Source organism: Ovis canadensis, chromosome 23 (genome assembly GCF_042477335.2).
Source record: "Ovis canadensis isolate MfBH-ARS-UI-01 breed Bighorn chromosome 23, ARS-UI_OviCan_v2, whole genome shotgun sequence".
NCBI lineage: Eukaryota > Metazoa > Chordata > Mammalia > Artiodactyla > Bovidae > Ovis > Ovis canadensis.
This window is the reverse complement of record NC_091267.1, coordinates 60,090,904-60,118,267: the sequence shown is the minus strand read 5'-3', so window position 1 is coordinate 60,118,267 and position 27,364 is coordinate 60,090,904. Positions and strand designations below refer to the sequence as shown.

Here is a 27,364-nt window from a genome sequence, read left to right as displayed (position 1 = left end):
TGTTAGGATCAAAAAAGCAGTGTCAGCAGAGATGCTCTGGACTCTTGCTAATCATTTGCAAAGTATCAAGCAATCCAAATACCTCCCATATAGAATACAGTTATCCCTCAGTATCCTCGGGATTGGTTCCAGGGCTCCTGTGGACACCAAAATCTGCCAGTGCTCAAGTCCCTTACATAAAACAGCATTGTATTTGCATAACACGTATTCACGTCTAGATTATTTATATTGCCTGCTGCTGCTACTGCTAAGTCGCTTCAGTCGTGCCCAACTCTGTGCGACCCCATAGACGGCAGCCCACCAGGCTTCCCCGTCCCTGGGATTCTCCAGGCAAGAACACTACTACTATGTAAATGATATGCCAATAGTTGTACATACAGTTTGAATGCAACAGTTAGAACCAGACATGAAACAATGGACTGGTTCCAATTTGGGAAAGGAGTACATCAAGGCTGTATATTGTCACTTTGCTTATTTAACTTCTATGCAGAGTACATCACGTGAAATACTGGCTGGATTGGATGAAGCACAAGCTGGAATCAAGATTGCAGGGAGAAATATCAATAACCTCAGATATGCAGATGGAATCACCCTTATGGCAGAAAGCGAAGAGGAACTAAAGAGCCTCTTGATGAAAGTTTGGGCAAGCTCCGGGAGTTGGGCAGGGAAGCCTGGTGTGCTGCAGTCCATGGGGTCGCAAAGAGTAGGACAGGACTGAGGACTGAACTGACCTGAGGCAGTACCACCAATCAAATATGGGATTACCATAATAATGGACCATCTAAAAGTTCACGTGTTATTTCTTTATAGTTATAGTGAGAACACTCTATAGTTACAGTCGGACACTCAGTCATGTCCGACTCTTTGGGACCCCGTGGACTGTAGCCCACCAGAGTCCTCTGTCCATGGGATTCTCCAGGCAAGAATACTGGAGTGGGTTGCCATGCCCTCCTCCAGGGGATCTTCCTGACCCAGGGATTGGACCCAGGGACCGAACCCAGGTCTCCCGCATTGCGGGCTGACACTTTAACCTCTGAGCCAAGCCTACTAGCAACCTCGTGGATAAGAGTTATTTGATAACATAGATAACACGGGGTCTGCTTTAACCTTGTAGATTAACATGAATTCCAAGATATTGGTGGAACCCTAATCATGAGATTTAACCGTGAGTTCTTCGGTTCTTCCAGTTCAAAGAGCAAACTATTAGATGCGGAGACCCGAGTATTGGAGGAGTCTGGGCACTTCCCTGTCAAAGTCCTTTTTCTTGCTGAGAGATTCGAGGTCGGGTCAAGTTCGGAGATGAAGCCCCGGCCGGACTTTAGAATCCCCTGGACTGGCTGGAGGGCCCTGGGAAGGGGCGCCCTAGAATCGTACACTTAGGGCTCCGTGGTGACCGCTGCGGGCACGTGACTCCCATGCGGTAGGGGCTGTCGCGGGGCGTGCGGGGTGGGGCGGGGGTGGAAAGGTGATGGGAGAGCACAGTGAGGGGTTAGGATTTCTGAAGTGGTACCTCTTCGGCATTGCATTTCTTTGGGTCCCCGCCACCCCCCCGCCCCCGTGTCTGTACTCTTGAAGTGCAGACCTTTCTAAACAGTGACTTACTTACTAGAGCTCTGGGGGACCGTGGTACCCGAAGGCGGCCCGCTGTCTGACCTAAGATTTACGAGTGGTTCCAAGGATGAGACAAGGTCCCAGTGTCTCGGTGACAACAAGGTCTTTGACCAACTGCCGAGAGCTGTGGCCGGGCGGAAAGCCTCAGAATCTCCTCCCTGCTGGAGTGGGGCGCCCGGGGCGCAGGCGGGCAGGCGGGCAGGCAGCCCCGCAGGCCATCAGCATGCAGGAGCCGCGCGCTCCGTCCTTGAGGGCTGCCGGGCTGACCTTGCTCGGCTTTCTCGGTAGAAATCTCCCCGGGAGCGCGAGGACGCGGCAGCGGGGGTGACTCAGTGCCCCGCCGCGGCTTTCTTTCCTGCCTCCTTCCAAAATTTCGGGATTCAAACCCGGCGTTTTCCGCCCCACCCCTCCCCATTCCCCGCCTGTCATTACCCAGACTGTCCGGGTGTTTTGTCCCCCACCTCCCATCTGTAGAACTGAAGGCCGACCTTCGCGCTCTCCCTCGCTGCGGGCCCGGGGATCGCACTAGGCGACAGATCCGGAGCTCGGCGGGAGGGGGCGGTGCGCGGCGCTCTCCGGCGCACAGGCGGACCTAGCCCGGGCCCCGCTCCCCATTGGCCGCCACCTCGGCGGGAGGGGCCGCCCGGGCTCGGGGCACCTGGCGTCGCCCCTCCGCAGGGAAATCGGAGGCTGCCGGGCATGGGCGCCTGGAGGTAAAGGCATCGGGAGGGAGGCCTGGGGTATCTGTGGAACTCGGGGAGGCCAGCCCTGTTCTGCCAGCTGCCCCGGGGCGGGCTGCTCTCGGATTCTCCTGCTCCGGCTTCGGCAGCCGGAAACTTTGCTCCGAGAAGTCCCCCACCCTCCTGATCGCGCCGAGGCGCCTGGTGGGCCGCGCGCCCCCGGGGGCCCCTCAGCACCGCGCGTGATTGAGGGGGCCCCCAGGCGCCAGGCGCCCGCCGCGCTCCGCCGTGCGCGCGCGGCCGCCAGGATGCGCTACGCGGACCCCTCGGCGAACAGGGATTTGTTGGGGAACCGAACTTTGCTCTTCATCTTCATCTGCGCCTTCGCCTTGGTGACCTTGCTGCAACAGATCTTGTATGGCAGGAACTACATCAAGAGGTAAGAAAATGCGAGCGCGGGTGGGGTGGCGCGGAGCCCGCGGGCAAGCCCCCAGGTGGCAGCCGCAGGCTCCGCCCCGGCGTGGCCCGGGTGAGCGACCCCGGGGTCTGCACTGAACCTCGAGCAAAGCCGCGTGAGGTTTGGGTCACCGCGCTCCTAAGCGCATCTCTCCTCCCAGCTGGAGGAGAACGCCTGCGTTTAGCGCCGGCCAAAGGGGCCCGACAACTTTGTTATGTTGTGGAAAACGGGGGACAGGACGGAATTCGGACCGACCAAGCTGAGCATAAAAACATATGAATGTCCTGAGCGGCCTCAGGGGTCAGATCAGTGTCCTCAAGTCCACAGTGCTGGGGCCATCTGGTTGGAGGGGAGGCTGCCGGTTGTGGAGGGCTCAGAACCATATAGGGTTACCTCTCAAGTCCTGAACTTTTGTGGGGGCCTTTGGGGGAGAAAACACATTCCACCCCCCACCCCCCGCCCAGGAGTGCAGTTAGGTGTGGCGAGGTGGATAGTGGGCTCGGACGATGCGACAGAAACAGTGAATTCTTACAGACCGGTAACCACTGGCACCGGGAAACTCACCACCCGATCCCTTCTGAAGCAGATGGTTCCGTCTCATCCTTCGGCAGGTCAGAGCTGCAGCAGAAGTTAACCCTCCCCACTTGGGCCCCCCTCCTACCCCACTTCATCCGCGGGCAAACTCCATTAGGAGAAAAGGACTCAGCACTCAGGCACGGCCTCAGTCCCTGCGTGCGCAAAACTCGGAAATGTCACAGTGGGCTTCTGCCTGCGGCTGGCTGAGGGCAGCCGCTTGGGGTTACAGGACCTGGGGAAAGGGCTACGCTAGGATCCTCCCATTTCAGAGCCTCTTTCGGAAAGACCCCACTTCTCTTTTCTGCCCGAGCTTTTTCCTTTGCTGTCAGATGTCTTCCTACCCTCGCTGCCCCTCCCCCCACCAGACCGATAGAAAACAAAACGCCTGGCTAGCTATATAAACATCCCGGCTTCTTCCCTAAACTTCCGAATAATAAAACAGTTCTTCTCTTTGCATCCTTTGGAGTCCACATCAGTCGCTGGCATCCTAGTCTGGGCTGCATCCAGGGATGGGAGCAAGTGACACTGCTGTTGGGCCTGGGCTTACCGTAGGAAAGTCAAACGGGCTATTTTCCACTCCGCGTCCTGAGCTGGGGAGCGTGAGGCCCCTTGGCCAGAACATTTGTTCCCAACCAGCCACTGCCCCGACCTTCCCAGAGAGCATTCTTCTCTGGTTAAGGGCAGCTGACGGGCGCTGCATGGTGCTGGTAGCTTTAAAGGACATTTTCAGAGTCTCCCGGCTTGCTGGAGCCCATTGGGCCTGCTACCCACCCACGCCCTGTCCCCACTAAGATGACCCCGTGCAAGGACAGTTGGGCCCGAAAGGGCCTGGTTGCTGCACTTGCTCCTTAGCAGGGTGGCTCTGGGTTCCTACCCTCTACTGGCACCTACCCAGAATGGCCCTGGGGTTGCTTGGGCCCCTGCTGCCTTATCAACACCAGGAGAATATCCTGCCCATGGCAAAGCGCAACTCAGCTTCTCAGTGCTCACCCTGGCAGGCCCTCCTCTTGGGCTGATGAGCTAGCTGCCTGGAATTCGGCAGCCATACCAGTTGCATCCTGCCTTCTAACACAGAGACCTTGTCCTCCTTAGTCTCAGAGGCCACCTCACAGGCCTTGCTCCAGGGCCTGGATGAATTCAATCAAGTAAGCAAACTCACATGTACTTGATCCCGGCAGGGCACTGTAGGATCTTTAAAGAAGATGCTGTGGTCCTGGTGTTCAGGGGCTTGATGTCTAATTGGGGAAACATAGTGGCCACAGATGAGCTAAGACGTGGTGTTGAGATGTTTGAGGAGGAAGGCGCCACCGGACTGGAGCTGGGAGGGAAGAAGACCACCAAAGGAGGTGGGACCCGACTGGGCCCGTGAAGGAAGGAGACGCTTTGGGCAGGTGAGGGAAGTGCAGATCCAGAGCCCAAGAGGGCAGGAGCCAAGGTGTGGAGACGTAGCCCCGCTGCCTTGCACCTCCTGGGCTGACCCTACCTGTGCTGTCACGTGGGGCTTTAACCATCGATCAGCTGGACCATCCGAGAGGCTGTTCAGACCCTTCGCCAGGCTGCGGCTGCCACACCGGCACACGAATAACCTCTGTTCCCCTATCTTGTTTCTTACATGTCTCATCATCCCCATGAACTGACTTGATAAGGTTACTGGTCTGTCTCCTGTGTTTCTACACTTGACACTTGAGTGCTTCTCCAGTAGATGCCCTGGAATGGCTTGGGTGAAAGTCACCTGTGTGGTCACTGAAATGCATGTTCCCGGGCCCCTCTCTGGGAGTGGGACCCAGTAACCGGCCTTTTTAATGAGCTCCTAGGGTGATTTGTAACAACCTCCCCTCTGCTGCTCTAGGCCTGCGGTTCTCAATCAGGTCAGTGTTGCTCCTCGGGCAATGTCTGGAGACACTTTGGGTTGTCACAGTGGGGAGAGGAGAGCATCTGGCATCTCTCAGGCTGAGGCCAGGGACAGGGCTAAAGATGCTACGATGCATGGCCCGCCCACGACAAGAAAGACTTATCCAGCCGCAAATATCAGCAGTGCTGAGGGAGAGAAACCCTGCTCTAGATGAACGCTCCATGGGATAGGGTTCACTTTGTTTTGTCCCCAGCTGTACCCTGAGCACCAAATATGGTGCGTGGCACATAGTAGTTTCTTGAAATATTGGGTAATGGAGAAATGATTAAAAGTGGATACCTGCAAGGATAGTGAACTCAGGAGACCAGTGACGATGTGGATCCCACTAAGGTAAGGGGGAGTGTAGGGAATGGGAAGTTCAGGGAAGGAGGAGACAGATGTATTTTTGGATCAGTGGCTTCAGGGGAGTGCTTTTTGGACTGAGAAGGACAGTTTAAACTTGGTTCACAGGGAGCTGCATGTGGTCCTTGAGTAGAGTAGCAGTGTGATCCAAGCGAAGGAAGGCTCTCTGAGCCTTTCAAGAAGGGGGTAGAAAAGGGAAGAGGCTGGGAGGCTGTTGACACAGCCTGGTCAGAGGTGAAGAGAACATGGTGCTGGAGGCAGATCTTCTTGGGAGCTGGGGACTCATGCAGGCAGCCGTTCTTTGCTTCTGGGCTGAGCTGGGTGGATGTATTCAGCAGAGCCTTCATTGTTTGACATGACGCAAAGAGCTCAGGGCCACAAACAGGGCCAGCTGTTCCAGCGAGAATCAGGGACAGATTCCACCAGAAGGAAGTGGGGGTGTGAGCCAGTGCACATTCTAATTTTTTGGTTGCCTGGCCACTCCCCGTGCTATACAGGGGGTACGTCCAGGGAGGGAGGGGAAGGGGAGATGTAGAGAGGAAGGTGGGCAGTCCTGGTGGCTTAGCGGGCGCCAGGTCTCTACTGGAGTAGGTGCGCCAGATATGGAATCAGAAGGAAAAGGCAAGAAACAAAGCTGTGAAATTTGCCCTTGGTGTTTCTTGGCTTCCACGTCTGTTCTCGCTTGAACAAATACTTAATGAAGATTTCCTACACGCTGAACCCACAGTGATCTGCAAGACGGACGCCGCCCAGGGTCCCCAGGAGCTCACAGTCTGTGGGGAAGACAGAACAGCACGTAGCACACGCATAGGCCTCACTGGAGATCTGGACAGGGGACTCTAGGGATGCGGAGCGAGCCATAGCAAATCGGTTGGGATGTCTTAAGGAGCAGGGAGGTAGGCATTTGAAGGGGGTCTTAGGGAAAGGGGAAATGACCCATAAGAAATAGAGGTGGAAGGAAGGGGTATGAAACCCAGCTTGAACAACAGTTGAAAGGTTCAGGGGAGACTTGAGTAATTCTTCATAACGCGTTGTATAGCTGGGGGCCAGAGTGAGGCAGGCAGAGCCAGATTATGGAGAACCAAGTGGAAAATGACTTCTTCCCTGATGGTTCAGTTGGTAAAGAATCTGCCTGCAATGCAGGAGACCTGGGTTTGGATCTCTGGGTGGGGAAGATCCCCTGGAGAAGGAAATGGCAACCCACTCCAGTAATCTTGCTCGGGAAATCCCATGGATAGAGGAGTCCATGGAGTTGCAAGAATCGGACACAACTTAGTGACTAAACCACCACAAGTGGGAAATACGTGAGAAGGAGCTTGTCTGGAGGAAAGAAGGTAATAAATTCAAGTCTAGATCTGCTCAGACACTGAAGGGCAATCCAACAACTCGTCGGAAAGGAGCTCAGGAACTGTGGGTGGACAAGAGCCAGACAAACAATGGGGGTTTTGGACTCACCACACATCAAAATCAGCATTTTTCCAACTTTCATGATTGTTATACACGGTAAGTTATACCCAGGGATCCAGAACACACTCTCATACACATCCATCTGAAAGAAACATTCTGTGAAAGAATGTTTGGCCTGATTATGAGAAATCTACTTTAATATTTTCTATTCTGCTTCATTAAAAATTCCATTTTACTTCCTTTAAAAAATAAATTCAGCCTTAAAAGGAAGGAAATTCTGATATATGCTACACTATGGACAGACCTGGAAGACGTTATACCAAGTGCTATAAGCCAGTCATAAAAGGACTATATTATATGGTTCCACTTATACGAGTTCTATAGAGACAAAAAGCAGAATGGTTGGTTGCCAGGGGCAACTTCAGGATGGAGGAATAAGAAATAAGTGTTTAATGGGTACGGAGTTTCAGTTTGGGAAGATGAAGTTTGGGAGCTAGATGCTGATGATGGCTGCACAACTGTGGTTGTGCTGAGTATCACTGAACTGTACAATGAAAATGGTTAAAATGGTAAATTTTACATTTATTTTACCACAATAAAAAAATAATTCTGGGGCATACTGCTGCATTGATTTTTTTAATCTATTGGTTGAAACCCTCAATTAGAAAAACACTGGCCTGTGTGATGGAATTGGATGACATCTTACCTAGGGGAGAGCAGAGTGAAAGATGGCGATGGGCAGGGGCACAGAGGAGAGTCCCAAGGGCTTGCCTGCACAGAAGGGCTGGAGAGAGGAGAGCTGGTATGGGAGCTGAGGCTGCAGAGAGGTGGGGGTGGAGGAGAGTGAGGAGACGGAGGTGCGGGGGGAATCTAGGCAAAATGATACCTGGCTGGGAGTGGGCAACCGTGACGCACACTGCAGAGGGATCTGTGCAAAAGGGCCTATGCAGTTTTGGCAACAGGGCAAGGGCGGTTTGGGTGTGAATACTGGAAACATTATGTATTCACAGGATCTACTGATCTATAAATTCATAAAGTTTACCCATTTTCTAGAATGTGCTATGCTGTGCCTACTTGCTGAGTCGTGTCCAACTCTTTGAGACCCAATGGACTGTAGCCCGCCAGGCTCCTGGGGCTGTGGAAAGCATCTCTACATTTAAACTCTCCACTGCTCCAAATCCCCTTTGTTAGTGCAAAAATCTTCACATAAACGCATATCACTGGAGTGTTCAGTTCAGTTCAGTCGCTCTGAACTGAACTCTGCGACCCCTTGAACCGCAGCACGCCAGGCCTCCCTGCTGCTGCTAAGTCGCTTCAGTCGTGTCCGACTCTGTGCGACCCCATAGACAGCAGCCCACCAGGCTCCGCTGTCCCTGGGATTCTCCAGGCAAGAACGCTGGAGTGGGTATATCCATCACCAACTCCCGGAGTTCACCCAAACCCATGTCTATCGAGCTGGTGATGCCATCCAATCATCTCATCCTCTGTCATCCCCTTCTCCTCCTGCCCTTAATCTTTCCCAGCATCAGAGTCTCTTCAAATGAGTCATTTTTTCGCATCAGGTGGCCAAAGTATTGGAGTTTCAGCTTCAACATCAGTCCTTCCAAAGAACACCCAGGACTGATCTCCTTTAGGATGGACTGGTTGGATCTCCTTGCAGTCCAAGGGACTCTCAAGAGTTTTCTCCAACACCGCAGTTCAAAGGCATCAATTATTCGGTGCTCAGCTTTCTTCACAGTACAACTCTTCCATCCATACATGACCACAGGAAAAACCATAGCCTTGACTAGACGAACCTTTGTTGACAAAGTAATGTCTCTGCTTTTTAATATGCTGTCTAGGTTGGTCATAACTTTCCTTCCAAGAGGTAAGCATCTTTTAATATCATGGCTGCATTCACCATCTGCAGTGATTTTGGAGCCCAGAAAAATAGTCAACCACTGTTTCCACTGTTTCCCTATCTATCTGCCATGAAGTGATGGGACCAGATGCCATGATCTTCGTTTTCTGAATGTTGAATTTTAAGCCAACTTTTTCACTCTCCTCTTTCACTTTCATCAAGAGGCTCTTTAGTTTTTCTTCACTTTCTGCCATAAGGGTGGTGTCATCTGCATATCCGAGGTTATTGATATGTCTTCCGGCAATCTTGATTCCAGCTTGTGCTTCCTCCAGCCCAGCGTTTCTCATGACGTACTCTGCATACTGGAGTGTTAAAGACTTCAGTTACTTACGTTTTAACAGAGGGGTAACGGAAGAGCAATTACTGTTTTTTTTTTTTTTTTAAGGTAGAAAGGACACTGTGTGATCTGGTGGCAACCTGCAGTTTACACTTAGTCTCAGAGGAGGACCAGGTAGACATGGGTCTTAATGCCCTCCTTCAGTGTCTCTCAGGAGCTTTATTATTCTCTGTAAAGAATGTGAACATTTTTGTTAGATTTCTCTCTAGCTGCATAGTTTTTAATGCTACTGTAAAAAATCTTTTAAAAATTATATTTTCTGTCCATTTGTAGCTAGCATAAAGAAATTAATGTGATTTCAATGTATATTGTTTTTATAAAACAGCAAGCTTGAGGATAGTAATAATAATCAACACATAATGATAGTAATTTATCTGTAGAGTCTTCTGGGATCTCTATGTAGACATTTTCTTGTTTCATTACAACCCTTTTACTTTAATTTACTTATCTTACTGTGCTGGCTAGAACCTTTGAAAGCATGTTCAATAAATATGTCAGTGAATATCCTGGCTTTAATCCTGATTTTTTTTTCTTAAAATTTATTTTTAAAGAGTAGAATTATTGAAATATAGTCATAAAATCCACCCATCTATGAATTCATAAAATTTATCCATTTGAAGTGTACAATTAAATGGCTTTTAGTATGTTTGAACAGTTATGCATCCCTCATGCCAATCAATTTTAGAACATTTTCCTTAAACCCCCAAAGAAACACTGTACTTCTTAGCCATCACCCCGTAGTACTCCTATACCTCCCAGCTCTAGAAATGAATAAATACACTAATCTGTCTCTTTAGATTTGTCTATCCTGGACATTTCATGTAAATGGAAACATACAGTGTGTGGTCTTGGGTATCTGACATCTTTCACTAAGCATATTTTCAACATTCATCTGTGTTGTAGCATATATCAGTACTTCATTTCTTTTTTTAATTTTTATTTTATATTGGAGTAGAGTTGACTAGCGATGTTGTGTTAGTTTCAGGTATATAGCAAAGTATTCAATTATACATATACATGTCTTTATCCTTTTTTCAAGTTCTTTTCCCATTAAGGTTATTACAAAATATTGAGCAGAGTTCCCTATGCTATACAATAGGTCCTTATTGGTTATATATTTTAAATATAAAACAGTGTGTATATGGCAATCCCAAATCAGTACTTCATTTGTTTATTGATGAATAATATTCAACTTACAGATATACTATATTTTGTTTATCCATTAATGATGGAATTTAGGTTTTTTTCACATTTTTGCTATTATGAATAAGGCTGCCATGAGCATTGAACCATGGCTGTACATGTGTTTCTGTGGATGTGTGTTTTCATTTCTCTTGGGTATACAAGTGGAATTGTTGAGTCATATGGCAACCCACTCCATATTTTTGCTTAAAAAATTCCACAGACAGAGGAGCTTGGTGGCTACAGTCCAGAAGGTCACAAAGTGTCGGACAAGACTGAGTCCACACACACAACACACAACGTGGTAACAAGCGGAATTGTTAGGTCACATGGTAACTCTATGTTTCATCATTTGAAGAATTGTCAGACTGTTTTCTGAAATAGTGACACCATTTTACACTCCTTCCAGCAGGGTATGAGGAGTCCAGTTTCACCACATTCTTGGAAACACTTGTTATTATCTTTTTGATCATAGTCATCTTAGTGGTTTTGAAGTGGCCTTTCATTATGAGTTTGACTTTGTGTTCTCATGATGGCTGCGGATGTGGAGCATTCTTTCCTGTGCTTATTATTAGCTGTATGTATTCTTTGGAGAAATGTCTATTCAGATTCTTTGCCCATTTTTAAATGGGATGATTTGTCTTTTCATTATTGGGTTGTAAGTGTTCTTTGTAGATTCCAAATATAATTCCCTTGTCGGGTATATGATTTGAAAACCATTTCACTCATATTATGGGTTCTCTTTTACTTTCTTGATAATGTCCTTTACAGTATGAATGTTTTAATTCTGATGAATTCCAATTCACCTACTTTTTTCATTGGTTGCTTGTGTCTTAGGTGTCATATCCTAGAAACCATGGCCTGTTTCCAATATCAAGCGTCACAAAGATTTACCCCTATGGTTTCTTCTAAGAGGGTTTTTTTTTTTAAATAGTTTTTTCCCTTACTTTGAGACTTCCCTGGTGGCTCAGACATTAAAGTGTCTGTCTACAATGCGGGAGACCTGGGTTCAATCCCTGGGTCGGGAAGATCCCCTGGCGAAGGGAATGGCAATCCACTCCAATACTATTGCTTGGAAAATTCCGTGGACAGAGGAGCCTGGTAGGCTACAGTCCATGGGGTCACAAAGAGTCGGACACGACTGAGCGACTTCACTCCCTTACTCTGAGGTCTTAGATCCATTTTGAATTAATATTTGTATGTGGTGTCATTAATCCTGCTTTTAAGAGGAATAATAGTAAAGTGTCACCACTGCGTCTATCTGCTTAGTTTTATTTTGTTTTGATTGTTGTCGTAGTTTTTTGTTCGTTTTGTATCCTCTAGTAAGGAAAAGAAGGTTCCCTTATGGAACATGCTAAAAGGTTTTGTTGTGTTTGAATATTAATTTTAATCAGTGTCTTTTTCTACATCTATTGGACTTTTTCTCCTTTACTCTTTTAAAAAAAATGCTTTGATTTCTTTATTTATATGACTGCACCCCATCCTAGCTGCAGCATGCAGGATCTTTAGTTGCAGCATGAGAATTCTTAGTTGTTCCGTGTTGGATCTAGTTCCCTGAACAGGGATTGAACTTCGGTTCCCTGCATTGGAAGCGCAGAGTCTTGGCCCCTGGACCACCAGAGAAGTCCCTACTTTACTTTTTTGATGTGGCTGTTGTTGTTTAATTGCCAAGTCATATCCAACTCTTTTGCGACCCCGTGGACTGTAGCCTGCCAAGCTCCTCTGTCCATGGGATTTCATTGTGTTAATAGATGTTAAACTAGAATTTTAGAGACAAACACAGCTTGTTTGTGGTACATTATTTGTTTCATACAATGTGAGATTTTGTTGACTAATATTTTTATTTAAGATGTTGAATCTCATGTTCTTGAATGATACTGGCATGCAATTTTTAAAATGTTTTCTTTGTCTCGTTTTAAAACCAGTCTTGTCAAATGAGTTGGGAATGCTTCCTCTTTATCTATTTTCTGGAACGGTTTATGCAAGTTTGATATCTGTTTTCTGAAAGCTTGGTAGAATTCACCTGTACAGCCATCAGCACCTAATATTTTCCTTGTGGGAAGACTCTAAATTACCAATTTTGTCTCTTTAATGGTTCAAGGCTATTCAGGTTTTTATATTTCTTCATTCACTTATTGGTAAATTATATTTTTCCAGAAAATTTTCAAAAATGTTCAGATTTATTTGCACAAAGTTCATAATATTCTGTTACATCTCAGGTTTTGGTTCCTTTTCTATTCCTAACATTGTGTCTTTTTTCTATTTTTAAATGAACTTTATTAAATGACTGATTTGGGGCTTTGTTGATTTTTCTCTTATAACTTTCCTATTGAATTCATTAATATTTTTTTGCTTTGGTTTTATTCTCATATTTTTCTAGCTTCTTAAGTTGGATGCTCATCTTTGTAATTTTCAGTCAGTCAAACTTGGGTCTCCCTCATAGCAGGCAGATTCTTTACCATCTGAAATGCCCTTTTCAGTCTTAAGTATTTTCCAAGGTAAACTTTTAGGTTATAAAATTTCCTCTAAATAACTCTCTAGAGTTATTAATCATAAATTTATATGATTTGGGATGATGATGATGATGACAACTCAGAATTGTCTTAGATTTACAGTGTGCCACATACCAGTCTAAGCACTTTATATGTACTGAATTCTAACAACAAATAATAGATACAATTACTACTCTCATTTTATAGATGAGGTAACTGAGGCACAGTGAAGTTAAGTAATTTGTTCATAGTCATACAGCTCCTTTTTGTTACCTTGAAGTATTTTAATTATCTTGAATTCCAAATATTTTCTAATTTCTCTCATGATTTATTCATATTTGCTCGTAAAGTTTGGAGAAGGGATAAGCTACTCACTCCAGTATTTCTGGGCTTCCCTGGTGGCTTAGCTGGTAAAGAATCCTCCTGCAGTGCGGAAGACCTGGGTTCGATCCCTGGGTTGGGAAGATCCCCTGGAGAAGGGAAATATACTCACTCCAATATTCTGGCCTGGAGAATTCCATGGACTGTATAGTCCATGGGGATGGCAAAGAGTCGGACATGACTAGATTCTTTCCTGCTCGTAAATTTAGAAGTGTTTTAAAAGTTTCAGATTCTTTCTTTACCTACTTTTTTGAATTTTTAACCCAAATGAATTGTGATGTGATGTTTATAAGGTGGATTCCTTGAAATTTGTTGAGATTTTCTTTGTGGTCTAGTATGTGGTTGATTTTCATAAATATTATTTGTGTTCCTGAAAAAAATGTGATTCTCACATTGCTAGATACAGTATCCTTACATATCTTTTCAATCAAGTAGTTTTTAATTTTTTAATCTTCTGTATCCTCACTGGTTTTGTTTGTTTTTAGTTTTTTGGTTCACTTGTTCTGTCGATTTCTAAAAGATACGTATTGAAAATTTCCTCCATGATAGTGGATTTATTAGTTTCTCTTTATCAACTTACCAGACTTTACGTTAAACATTTTGAAGTGATGTTATTGGATGCATACTAGTTTAGACCTATTGTCTTTCTAGTGAACTGAATCTTTTATTAAAATGTAGGGAGTTTCTTTGTTTTTAGTAATGTTTTGACCCTTCAATTTGATGTTGTCTGAAATGAATATAGTGAGGCAGTTTTCGTTTGGCTAGTATTTGCTTGTCATATGTCTCTTTATCCTTTTTTTCCCAACATTTCCATGTCTTTCATTCCATGTCTGTGTAACCAGCATATAGCTACAGTTTTTAGTTTGACAGCCTTTATCTTTTACTTGGGAAGTATAGTGTATCTACATTTATTGTGATTACTGATAAATAGCATAGGATGTTAGAATATTATTTCTACCATTATATTTTGGGTTTTTTATGTATTCTGCTTTACTTTTTTTTCCTACCTTGATTTTGAATTCTTTGTATTTTCTTGGGTGAAGGAGGAGATTTCTAAGAAGAATCTTTATCTTGGGTAGCCCCTGTTGCCGTTGCAAGGGAAGCATGGATCATGGGGATTGACCGATGCTGCTAAGACTGCTGCTGTTTTTTAGAACTCATCTATGGCTTCTTTCCTTACCAGATCATTCATCCATTTAAGGAGTTACATATTGTGAATATACATATTATATATAAACATATATAATATAATATTATAATATATTATAATATATAATATAATATAAAACATTATATATAATATTAATATATTATAATATAATTATATTATATTTGTAATTTAATATATATTTAATTTATATTTATATATAATATTTTAAAATATTTAAATATAAATATATTTATATATATTTATAATTTATATATAAAAATAAATATATTATAAAATATATTTAATATTTAAAATTTATATTTATATAAATATTTATATTTATATTTACATTAAATATTATATTAAATATTTATATTTAAATATTTGAATATTTAAATATAGATATATTTTATATATTTATAATTTATATATAATTTAATATAATATATTTATATATTATATATTATAATTATATTATAATATTATATACTATAAAAATATAAATATATTATAATAAAATATAATACATTGTATATTATATTATAATATATAATATATTATAATATAATAATATATGTAATATATATATTATATATATAGGGACTTCCCTTGTAGCTCAGTTGGTAAAGAATCTGCCTGCAGTGTAGGAGACCTGGGTTCGATTCCTGGGTTGGGAAGATCCCCTGCAGAAGGAAATGGCAACCCACTCCAGTATTCTTGCCTGGAGAATCCCACGGACAGAGGAGCCTGGTGGGCTCTCGCGTCCATGGGGTTGCAAGAGTCAGACAGGACTTAGTGACTAAGCCTCCACCACCGTATATATATTAGGTGTATTTTAGCATTTTGTAGTGGAAGATGTTGCAGATTGGGGTCCCTGGAAAGAAGACTCTTTGCCAGAGATTTGAATGCAGAATGTTTATTAAGATGTGTTCTTGGGATCAACACCTAGAGAAGGAAGAAGGACAAAGATTGAGCAGAAGGAGACTGAGCTGCAGTGAAGTCCCAGAGAAGGCCATGGCCTTCTCCCCCGGAGGTGGAGCCGCGGAGTGTTCCCTGAGTTGAGGCTTCCTCAGGGTAAGGAGGCTGGGCCTTTGCACCTCTGCTGCTGCTGCTGCTGCTGCTGCTGCTGCTGCTGAATCACTTCAGTCGTCTCCAACTCTGTGTGACCCCATAGACGGCAGCCCACCAGGCTCCCCCGTCACTGGGATTCTCCAGGCTCTAGGTTGAATTTTTAGTCACTGGATGCAGATGCTTCTGGAAGAGAGTGTGGTCTTGGCCAAGTTGGCTCTCCTTATATGGGATGATTCCCAGAGGAAACTGAGAGTTGGGGGCTGTCAGCTCTCGGTACCCCAGCAGGTCAGGAGGAAATTCTTCATTCCTGAAGGGGCACGTGCCACAGAGGGGTTTTCAGCATGCCATTTTGCCAGAAATAGAAACCCTCGAATATCTCCGTCCCCTATGTCCTCTCCAAACAAAAGTCTCACCCCCATGATCAACCTGTGCCTGAAACCCCACTCGTTTTTTGTTGTTGTTTTTTTTTTTAAAGAACAGAGTTGCCCAGTATAGCATAGACAGAACAATCTGCCCTGCAGGTCCCAAAAGGATCAGCTGAAAGAGAGTAGGGGATCACCTGACTCTTAAAGGAGACCGTTGCTCCTGCCAGCCAAGGGTCTTTCACACATCACATCTGTCCTGACTCTGCAACTTTACCAACTTTTCCCTATCTGCTGTGCCCTCCCAGTTATCTCTGCCAGTTCCAATCCTGCTTCTCCTTCTGTTCTCAGTCCACAGTGTGTGCCCCTGCTCTGAATTCGTAGCACCTGTGCTAGCTGTACTCAGCACAGTCTGCCCAGAGCTGCCCTGTTGCCTTCTATCTGAGAGCACAGCAGGCAGGACCCTAGACTGGGCCTGCCTTATCCTGCCTGGTGTAGGCAGGACTCTTCTGTACTCTTTCCTCCAGCCTTCCTCTTTCCTGCATCTCAAGGGTACAGATCTGCACTGCCTGCATATGGCTTGTGCAGCCTGAGATTTGAGAATATGAAACTGGGTCAAGGAAAAGTACAGCCTGACTTCATGCTGTATCTCAAGTGTGCATTCAAAGGCTCTTACCACTGATCCCACACTTCCCCTCAGTGCAGTTCAGTTCAGTTCAGTTCAGTCGGTCAGTCATGTCCGACTCTTTGCGTCCCCATGAACTGCAGCACGCCAGGCCTCCCTGTCCATCACCAACTCCCGGAATTCACTCAGACTCATGTCCATCGAGTCTGTGATGCCATCCAGCCATCTCATCCTCTATCGTCCCCTTCTCCTCCTGACCCCAATCCCTCCCAGCATCAGAGTCTTTTCCAATGAATCAACTCTTCTCATGAGGTGGCCGAAGTATTGGAGTTTTAGCTTTAGCATCATTCCTTCCAAAGAACATCCAGGACTGATCTCCTTTAGAATGGACTGGTTGGATCTCCTTGCAGTCCAAGGGACTGTCAAGAGTTTTCTCCAGCACCACAGTTCAAAAGCATCAATTCTTCAGTGCTCAGCTTTCTTCACAGTCCAACTCTCACATCCATACATGACCACAGGAAAAACCATAGCCTTGACTAGACGGACCTTTGTTGGCAAAGTAATGTCTCTGCTTTTGAATATACCATCTAGGTTGGTCATAACTTTCCTTCCAAGGAGTAAGCCTCTTTTAATTTCTTGGCTGCAGTCACCATCTGCAGTGATTTTGGAGCCAAAAAAAAAAAAAGTCTGACACTATTTCCACTGTTTCCCCATCTATTTGCCATGAAGTGATGGGATCAGATGCCATGATCTTGGTTTTCTGAATGTTGAGCTTTAAGCCAACATTTTCACTCTCCTCTTTCACTTTCATCAAGAGGCTTTTTAGTTCCTCTTCACTTTCTGCCATAAGGGTGGTGTCATCTGCATATCTGAGGTTATTAATATTTCTCCTGGCAATCTTGATTCCAGCTTGTGCTTCTTCCAGCCCAGCATTTCTCATGATGTACTCTGCATATAAGTTAAGTAAGCAGGGTGACAATATACAGCTTTGACGTACTCCTTTTCCTATTTGGAACCAGTCTGTTGTTCCATGTCCAGTTCTAACTGTTGCTTCCTGACCTGCATATAGATTTCTCAAGGGACAAAGCCTTGTTCGCTGGAGAAACAGGCACGACCCCCAAGAGGTGAGGATGACGGGACTGGAGGATCTACCTGGGGTGCTTCTGGAGGGGGAGAGTGCCTCGTGGGGATGGAGTGGAGCTGGAGGGTACCCTCGGGATGGGGAAGGGGCTGAGCTGACCACCACCCTTGGTCTGTGCTTTGCTGGCAGAACAGCTGCGGTCTTGCTGATCAGAGCAAGTTTTGATGGGGCTCCTGCTGTAGGGCTGGGACTGGGGGCAGGCAAGCAAGGCACCCAGGGGACAAAGTTGATGGAACTCCCTCTCTGGTGTCGACTCTGCACTTGCCCCAGCTAGAGGGTGGGGGCTCCTGGATCTTGTGCCCTGGCCCTGGGCTCTCTGTGCCCAGCCTGCACAAGCTGCTGGGTGTTAGGGCACTTCCTGTCCTTTGCCCTGCGTCTCTCAGGGGCACAGTGCTGCCCTCTCACAGCTTGCTCTTGATCATCTCTCTCTACTTTTTTTCCTTTTGATATTTGTGCTTTCCAGGCAAATTTCACCTCTTAGAGGTTTTTCCTCTCTGACTTATTCAGGCTCATTCACTTCTCATCTAAGAACCTCTCATCCAGTAATTCTGTCATTTAGCTCTTCACTCGATGTGTGGGAACCCCCTCCACATACATACACTACAGGCGATGGATTCATTGGGCAATAATATGAATTATTAGCATTCATTAAGGGCTCATGAGCCAGGCTCTAACCTAAGCAGATAATCCTAAAGAAGGATTATCTCATTCAATCCTCACATTAGTCCTGTTAAACAGATACAGTCCTCCTCATTTAATACACAGAGAGGATGAGTAACTTGTATAGGTTCGCACAGTTTGTAAGACCCTTGAAAGAGATATTTCATTCATTTCTGAATTCACAGGATCTGGCATAGAGCCTGACATTAATTGCTGAATGAATGATGCATGCAAAGGGAATCCCCAACTTTTTCCCCAATAATCAGTGAACGTCCAGTAAACATTCAGCTTTATGCTGGTGGAAAGGTTAGGTTACTAAAGAATCAACTATGTTACATGTCCTTAAAGAACTTACAGAACATTGAAAGAGACAAGCATGAAAAATAGGTAAGATTGTGTATAAATACATTAGTCGTTGCGTGGCATAGACTATAAATCTTGTAGATTTCAGAGGAGACAGCAATCAGGGTGGTGAGCAGCCAGGTGGGACCCGAGGTGGGCTCGGAGAACTTGTGGGTTTCAGAGACTGGATTTAGGGTAACTCTGGGGGACAGGCTGTGGTGTTGAGTCGGGAGGAGCAGGTGATGGGAGTCACTGAAGGCGTCTACATTTCTCTTTGTTTTCTGGTTCTGCGAGATCAACAGCCTCTCTGGTCCCAGTTTAGTTTTATGTAGTATGAGTGGGTGGCCAAGGTACTCTTCTCTCTTCCTACCCTGATGACACTGGTCACTGGCCAGGCTTTGCCAGTCCCTCTGGAAGGGGCCCACAAGTCCTGCCAAGGCTCCGGACTGTGGGGGGATGGACGTGAGGCAGGTAAGCCGGAGGTGTGTGTGGGGTGCTGTGCATAGAGAGGGCTGGGGTTATTGGGAGGGGAAAAGAAGAACAAAATCCACAGATGCTTAGGTTCCTTAGAGTCAGCCCTCTGTACCCTGGGGTTTCACATTCACGGCTTCAACCAACCATGGGTGTGGAACCCACCAATGTGAACCATACCACAGTCTGGGGGCTGACACAACGGAATGTTATTGTCACATGGTTATGGTGGCTGAAGTCTGAGATCAAGGCCTCGGTAGGGTCTGAGGGCCATGAAGGCGAATCTGCTCCCACCGCCCCCTAGCTTCTGGTGGTTTGGGGGTAGTTTTCGACACTCTTTGGCTTGTAGACCTCTGCCTTCATCTTAACAGGGTTTTCTCCCTGCGTACATGTCTGTGTCCCTTTTTTAGAAAAACACCAGTCATCCTGGATTAGGGGTCCATCATACTCCAGTGTGACCTCATCTTTTTAAATTTTTTCGTTATTTACTTATTTGGCTGCGCCAGGGCTTAGCTGTGGCACACAGGATCTTCAGTCTTCCTTGCAGAAGGATCTTTCGTGGTGGCATGTGAACTCTTAGTTATGACATGTGGGATCTAGCAACCTGACCAGGAATGGAACCCAGGCCCCCTGCATTGGGAGTGCAGAGTCTTACCCACTGGACCCTGAGGGACGTCCCCAGTTCTTAACCACTGGACCACCAGGGAAGTCCCCACATGACCTCATCATAATTTAACTAATGACATCTGCAACAACCCTGTTTCCAATAAGGTCACCCTGGGATTGGACTTCAGTATCTGATTTTTTTGGTACGGGGGGAGGGCACACAATTCAACCCATAACAGTCAAAGGACCTAACAGGAGCCAAGGCCGGGGAAGGCATGACTTGATCGGCGTTTACCTGGACTGGGTTCCAGAGGTTTGGGGAACAGTGGAGGGGGGCGGTAACCTAGGAGGCACCTGCTCACATAGACTCTGGGCCTGTCCTAGGATGGAGAAAGCAGAACTAGTGGGAGCTCTTGACAGAGTAGTTGGAATGAATGCTAGGATGAGTGAGGGGGCCTTCCCCCATATCCACATCACTCCCCTGCTGTCCGAGGAGGGAAGGGGTCTCCACTCTGCAGGCCGTGGTGCTCTGCCTGCAGTCTGAGCGCTGGAGGAAATTGCAAGGCTGGTGTGTGCGCCCCCTGTGGACCCCATGGTCCTCCTAAAGGTGGCCCCCACCGTGGAATAAACATTGAGCAAATATTTAGCAAAGAGTAGTCGGAAGAGGTGTGAGATTTTTGGATGGCCTTGGGTGCCCACTCTTGTGGATCTGGGGCTGAGAGTGGAGGTCTGGAAGGCCAGGCCAGGGAGCAGACTGTTTGGAGGCTGACTGGGGGAGCCCAGCTTCTCTGTGATGCAGGGCTTGATGGGGGTGTGAGGTGGCCACCGAGTTGTACCTGGAGCTACTCTGGTTCCTTCTCTGGACCCTCCCCTGGCTAGTGCCCCCATGCGCACCCTCTTCTGTCCCCACCTGAGCACTGGGAGAACCTGGACTCTGCTGGGCCACTCCTTAGCCAGAGGCCTCTGCAGAACCATGAACGTTCCCGGCATCTGGGAGGCTCGTGGGCACCAGGGGCCTTTCAAGGAGGCCAGCCCTCTGCCACCTGTCCGCAGACCCCTACTCACTGCAGTGTCCGCGACTTGCTCCACTAGCTTTCTCTCTTCCCACCTGGAGGTGGAGAGTGTGGGGGGGTTGCTGAGGGAGCAACCCCCGCCCTTGTCCCCAGCAGGCTGCCACCTGCACCATCCTTTCTGTTGCCCCCAATGAAAGGCCCCCACAGGCAACTGGGGGATGAACCCACTTCTCTTTTCCCCTGAGGGTCTTCTCATTCAGGGTGAAAGTTACCATCAGGGAAATAATGTGAGTCACTAGTGAGTCAGGATGGAGACCAGGCGAGGAAGTACGTGGAACCTGGTAATTACGCCCATTCATCCTCCTGCAAAGGCTTCCCAGCTGGCAGGCGCTTCCGCTCTGAGCTGGCTGGGAAGGGTCCACACCTTCTCTGAGGGGGTCTTCCTGACTACCCGCCGCAGCTCTTCCTGTAGGCCTGGGGGTGGCAGAGGACTGTGAGAGGTGGGAGAGGGCACGCCGTGTTACCCAGGAGGGCCAACCCCTAGAATCCTGGAGGCCCACCCGCGGTTTGCTCAGAAGAGAACCCTGGTCACCTCCCTTGTAGATGACTTTGAGAGGCCACAGAAGGGTGGGCTGTGTCACCGGCTGCCTGCCCTGGACTCCCTGCCAGCACCAGAACAAGCCGTGGGACTCATGCCTCAGGCCCCTGCAGGTGCCAGGCCTTTTCTGGACCCCTCTTCTCCGGGATCCACCTGTTCCCTTATCACTTCCTACCCTGCTGAGATGTCACCTTCTCTGGGAGGAGGCCACTCTCCGTGGAGCAGCCCCTCACCCCCACCTCCTTTTCTCTCTTGCCAGCCTTTATTTTTTCCACAGCACTTTTCACCATCTGACACATTACGTGTTGTGTTGCCTGTTAGATTATCTGTCCCACTGTAGTCGAAATGAAGTGTTGCCAGGGCAAGACCTTGCTATTTTCTTCACTGTTGAACCCCAGCCAGGCAGGACTGTTCAACAAATGTAGAACAATAAAATAAATATTTGATATATATACATTTATATGAAATAAAAATAGCATGAATAGATAAAGGGAAGATATCCTGTCAGCTGTGAGGTACAACATAAGTACTTTGCTGATTCATAACAGAAGAGTGGTTATGTATTTTATTTGACAAGCTTGGTGTGAAAGAAATGGCTCATTTCCTCACTTTTCCTTTAATTTAAAAAAAAATAGACTAAACCATATCCATCAGCTGGTGGGAAATCTAGTCTGTTTAGTCTGTTGAGGTGCCTTCCCTCTGCCCTTGAAGGGTCATGTGGGGATCCTGGAGGCTTGTGTGGAACGAAACTTGCAGGGCTCCCCAGGCCAACCCCCACCTCAGGCAGTCCAGTCACTGCTCCCTGGAAGCTTCTGGAAGTCTGGATCCAGCCTCCCAAGGAGCTCCAAGAAGCAGTCTTCCTGAGGCCCTCTGTCCGTGTAGAGGGGGATGTGAAGAACCCGCACTGGAGACATCGTGGGCTTCTGGCCCTTGAGGAATCTTCTGCTCAGCCATGGTCTCGCCCGCCCGCCCCAGACCCGCAGGCCCTCCCACTGCCCTCTGGGTTGGCCTCGCAGTTTCTTCAGTGAACTGTGAAGCTTCCAGTCCTCACCACCCACATGGCCCTAAAGTAAGAGGTTGAAAAAGCCAGGTTACCTTTTTGGAATGGAGGAGCGAGAACGCACATGAATAATTCAATAGATTAGCCTCCCACGAAAGTTAAGAACTGACGTTTTGTGAATGATTTTCTTCTTTTTTTTCCCAAATAGAGCTGACTCAAGGTTATCTTGTCATAACAGCAGCTCAGTCACTTGCATTCCTAATATATGCTTTGTCTGGAGGGAGGGAAAGGGCAACTGCAGGCCGGGCTCAGGAACTGCGCCCCTGGCCTCCCCCGTGGCTGCCTTTGGTGATGGTGAGTGTGTCTGCTGCACAGGAGGCAGAGGCCGAGGGTTGTTGCTGACCCAGCCCCCAGGATGGAAGACCCCAAGTGGTGCTGAGTCCCGGCACAGGATCCAGCATTGTGGTGGTTGAAATAGGAGTCAACGCTCTGGCTCCCATGCCTGGCTTTGCCTCCAGCTGGCTGAGCGGTAACTTCCCATGCTCTGCCTCAGCTTCCTCAGCTGAGATGGGCGGCACACACCCTGTCTGCCTCTTTGGACTAGGGTCAGCTTCAAACAAGAGGATATAAGTCAGGGCCACTAATGGGGATTCCCCAGGCTGTGGGTAGCTCACAGCGGGGAGTATTTGGTCTACACAGCATTTAAAAACTGGCAAATTAAACGTAAAAGTCTGGCTATCCAGCATCTCTTGGAAGGATGAACAAAATGGCAACATAAGGCTCAGCTTCCCACATGGCAGCAGTGGACTGGGGCTCAGGGCCCCTACCCGGGCAGGTGTAGCGTGAGATAACCCCTGGTCCCTGCTGCCTTTGCTTCACTCACTCACTTCATTCACCGTCTTCTTCCTTGGTGAGCTTTGCTCTGTGGTGGAAGTGAAGCACTTTGTGGGGACGTAAAGTATCGGTTGTTTTGTTCAGGGTGTGTCCCGGGTGAAATGGCCCACGGAGAGTAAAGACAATGATTGGTTAAGGGAGAGGAAGGATGTTATGGGACTATTCATCACTTTAGAGGTCAATGTCAGGGAATGAGAGTGGCCCTTCTGGCCAGCACAGGGTCTCTGGGGGGTAAAGGCGTCACGTTCTTAGTGGGCCCACTAGCTTGAGATCAAGTTGACTCAAGAAAAAGAGGTGGATTTGGTTCTGTTCTTGGTCAAGATCACAGTTAAGAAGGGCTTAAAAGCTAAGCTAAAACTCAACTGCTGCAGCCGCTTCTGGATGCTGATCCCTAGGCACTGATCATCACCGGACCCTGGGCTCTCCGGCTGGGGTTGGGGGAGGACAAAGGGCCACAGGCTGGTGACCCCCACAGCAGGTCACCGGGCACTGAGGAACTTGGGTGGCAGCACTTACTCAGAAGAAAGCCATGAAACTCTGGAGCGGCTCCTTCTCTCCAATCTCAGCGTGAAAAAACCTCCCTGGCTTGGTTTCCCCAGCTTCTTTTTGTGTCCGTACCAGCTCTCCTCAATCCCTTCTGTTCGTGCAGCATGAAAAGAGTTACCTGAATGCTTTTGCACCTACTTTTTCTCACTTGAGAAAGTCCAAGTGTTACTTACTGAGGACCTACTGGGTACCCCCAAAGGTCTACAAAGTCATCTGTGATTGCTGTATTGCTCAGAGTCTACATTGTTTCTGTGATTCTTAAAATAATACATGTTTATCTTAGAGCTTATGGAAAGGACAGCAAAGTATAAATAAGTAGGGGAAGAAATTCCCTCATCATACCACACTCAGTGACATATTCGTTTTAGGGAATGTTTTCCCCTCGCCTTTGCTCTAAGCACTGTTTTTGTAAAAGAAATGAGATCATAGTGAACGTGTATTCTATTTATTAATTTTTGGCTTAAGTTAATGATTTCCCTGCACCATTTAAAATGACTTCATAGATACAATATTTGGGGGGCCCACATGGCCACATGTCATTTAGCACCGTAGTTCCTTAGCCTCTCCCCAAGTGCTGGGTATTTAGGATGTTTCCTGATTAATAAGACCCCAGACAACTGTCTGTCTGGTTCAAAACCCTTTGATCTGTCAACGAAAATTCAATTAACTGTCAAGTTAAGAAGGAAAAAAGGGAATTCTGTTCCAGCCAAACTGAGGATTATAACCTGGGAAGCAGAATCTCAGAAAGCTCTGAGAACTGCTCCACCTTTTAGGAGTCGAAGTCACAGACATACGCATTTAAAAAATATTTATTTATTTTAATTGGAGGTTAATGACTTTACAGTGTTGTGGTGGTTTTTGCCATACACTGACATGATTCACCCATGGATGTACCTGTGTCCCCCCGTCCCGAACCCCCTCCCACCTCCCTTCCCAACCATCTCTCTGGGTTGTCCCAGTGCACCGGCTTTGAGTGCCCCGTTTCATGCATCAGACTTGGAGTGGTCATCTATTTCACATAAGACATACACATTTTTGAGACAAAGGAGTTTGCATCAGAATGACATACTGATATTTTCTATAAAGTTCACCAAGGGTGCATAGTCCAGGTGAACACACACCAAGGGAACAGCAAGTCAGCATGACCCTCTACAGAGCTGGGAAAGAGCACTTTTGTTTTGAGAAGTTACATTGCTAGCATCAGAATAAAGAAAAAGACAACAGTCTTTCCGGTTGAGCAGGCACTCCCATCTTACAGGAGCTCTGTCTGCACAGTAATGCAGATGAACCCTGCTCATTAGGGAGGGAGAAGGCCCAAACCACAGAGAGATAATTTTATATTTCTTGTCCTGCCTTAAAATATAAATTTTATTTCATCAGATCAAATTTGGATCATTTCCTAAGGATCAGTTTCTAGAAGGAGTATCATGGGGACTGAATGTATAAATACTCTTAAACCTTTTGATACATCTTCCCAAGTTCTTTTACAGAAACCTGGGTGACACCAATGACCAGCCCTAGGTATTAACATTACATTTATCTTGTCAACTTGATAGGTTAATAAAAAAGGATTGCTTTAATTTCATTTGCATGTACTTTGGTTATTAGGGGCTTCCCTAAGTGGCTGAGACGGTAAAGAATCTGCCTGCAGTCCAGGAGACTTGGGTTTGATCCCTGGGTCAGGAAAATCCCCTGAGGAAGGGAATGGCAACCCACTCCAGTATCCTTACCTGGGAAATCTCATGGACAGGGGAGCCTGTAGCCTGTAGGCTACAGTCTATAGGGTCACACAGAGTTGGACACGACTGAGTGACTTACACTTTCACTTTCACACGTGGTTACTAGTGAGGTTAAACCCTCACCACAATTTACCTAGATATTGCATGTGTAAGATTAAAAAAGCAGAAAAGGCTATGGATGTGGAGAGAAAGACTTCTTCTCAGCTGGTGCTCCAATAGCTTTCTTGTCTTCTCTGGCAGAGAACACAGAGTGACATGTGTTTAAATTGTATGTTATTAGATTTAAGCTGTAGGTTATTAGATTTAAGTTTCTGCTATTCGATTTAAGCTCTTATATGTATGTTCACATTTACATATCTGCTTTTGTGGGCTGTTTATATCCTTAGGTTGAGGATTATTTCTTCCTTTTGACAGGTGAGGAAACTGAGGCTTCAGGAGTCATATGATTGCAAATGGGAGTAGGCTCTGGGGGCATCTCTATTCAGGAATCTTTGGAGGCAGGAACGGGACAGCTGCAGGCACAGGTGATGGAGAGGCTCTGGGAGTGCCTTCTTATCCAGCAATGTCTCCCTCATCAGACTTTTGCTGCTGCCTGAAATCCCACCAAAGGCAGGCCCACAGCCTGGCCACTCTGGTTTCTGACACCTGGGAAAGGCGGTTTCTATGGCAAGCACTGCACAGGACACGGGCCAAACCCTGGCCCTGCAGCCTCTGCTCTGCTTTTCCAGTGCCCTCACCCCCGACCCCACGCCCTGGCCTGTGGCCCTTCAAATCCAGCCTCTCCATGTCTAGTGCCCACTGCTAACAGTCCTCCAATTGTATATCCTACAACTCATCTCTAAGCGTGAGAGTTAGAAACACCTCTGTGTGCACAGCCCTGCTACCGCCCCAGGAAGGTTGGACCCAGTGAGCCATCTGGAGTGTGCCCTCCACCCCCATTCCCCAAACACCATGCTTCTTCCTCTTTCCTGGGATGTGAAAACCTCCTGCTCTGATTTTCGTCAAGGATCCTGGAATTTTAGAACCTAAAGCTGCCTGAGTCAGCCCCCTTTTCCCCACTCCACTTGCTTCAGGGCTCTTGGGGAAGACTACTTTACACCTGGTTTACAGGCAACTCTATAAATGGCTGTGCGGTTCAGTTCAGTTCAGTTGCTCAGTTGTGTCTGACTCTTTGTGACCCCATGGACAGCAGCACGCCAGGCCTCCCTGTCCATCACCAACTCCCAGAGTTTACCCAAACTAATGCCCATTGAGTCAAGATGCCATCCAGCCATCCAGCCATCTCACCCCCGGCCTTCAATCTTTCCCAGCATCAGGGTCTTTTCAAATGAGTCAGTTCTTTGCATCAGGTGGCCAAAGTATTGGAGTTTCAGCTTCAGCATCAGTCCTTCCAATGAACACTCAGGGCTATAAAGGACTATCCGCATGTAGGGATGATACACAAAGAGCAGGCACAGAGCAGTGACTCAGGGCAGAATGTGTGGCGCCGAAGGTGTTGTGAGAGAGAGGAGAGTTCAGCTGACAGAGCTGGGGGCTCAAGAAGAAGAAGGCTCTTCAGCTGGACTTTGAACTTGGGGTGGGAGTCAGGTAAATGGGGGATGGGATGAGGTTGAGTGGGAATCCAGGGCAAAGGCTTGAGGGTCGAAATGCCCTGGTGGGTCATGAGGCTGAGGTTTCCCTGGGCTCCAGGTCAAGCTGCAGGGCAGCTGCTGGAAGGGCCCCTGAGTTGAGGGTTTGGAACTTGTCCTTTGGCAGTGGGGATTCTTGGAAGGTTCTGGAACAGAGGAGGTAGCTGCTGGCATGGTCATTAGGAAGCAGCTCTGAGAGAATGTGGGGGTACACGGAGACTGGAGATGAACTTGGAGGTAG

At 47.1% G+C, this 27,364-nt stretch overlaps 1 protein-coding gene across 4 annotated transcripts in view; it reads left to right on the top strand.

The window, feature by feature from the left end:
- Positions 1–1,226: 1,226 nt before the first annotated feature.
- ST8SIA5 (ST8 alpha-N-acetyl-neuraminide alpha-2,8-sialyltransferase 5) overlaps positions 1,227–27,364 on the top strand; it is a 68,588-nt gene continuing 42,450 nt past the window's right edge. Inside the window, exon 1 of one of the 4 annotated variants that reach the window (XM_069568465.1) lies at positions 1,227–2,730. In XM_069568465.1, the coding sequence (XP_069424566.1) occupies positions 2,600–2,730 (131 nt within the window). In that variant the 5' untranslated portion in view covers positions 1,227–2,599. The remainder of the gene's footprint in view (positions 2,731–27,364) is intronic. The other 3 variants (XM_069568466.1, XM_069568467.1, XM_069568468.1) reach the window with 3 other exon arrangements.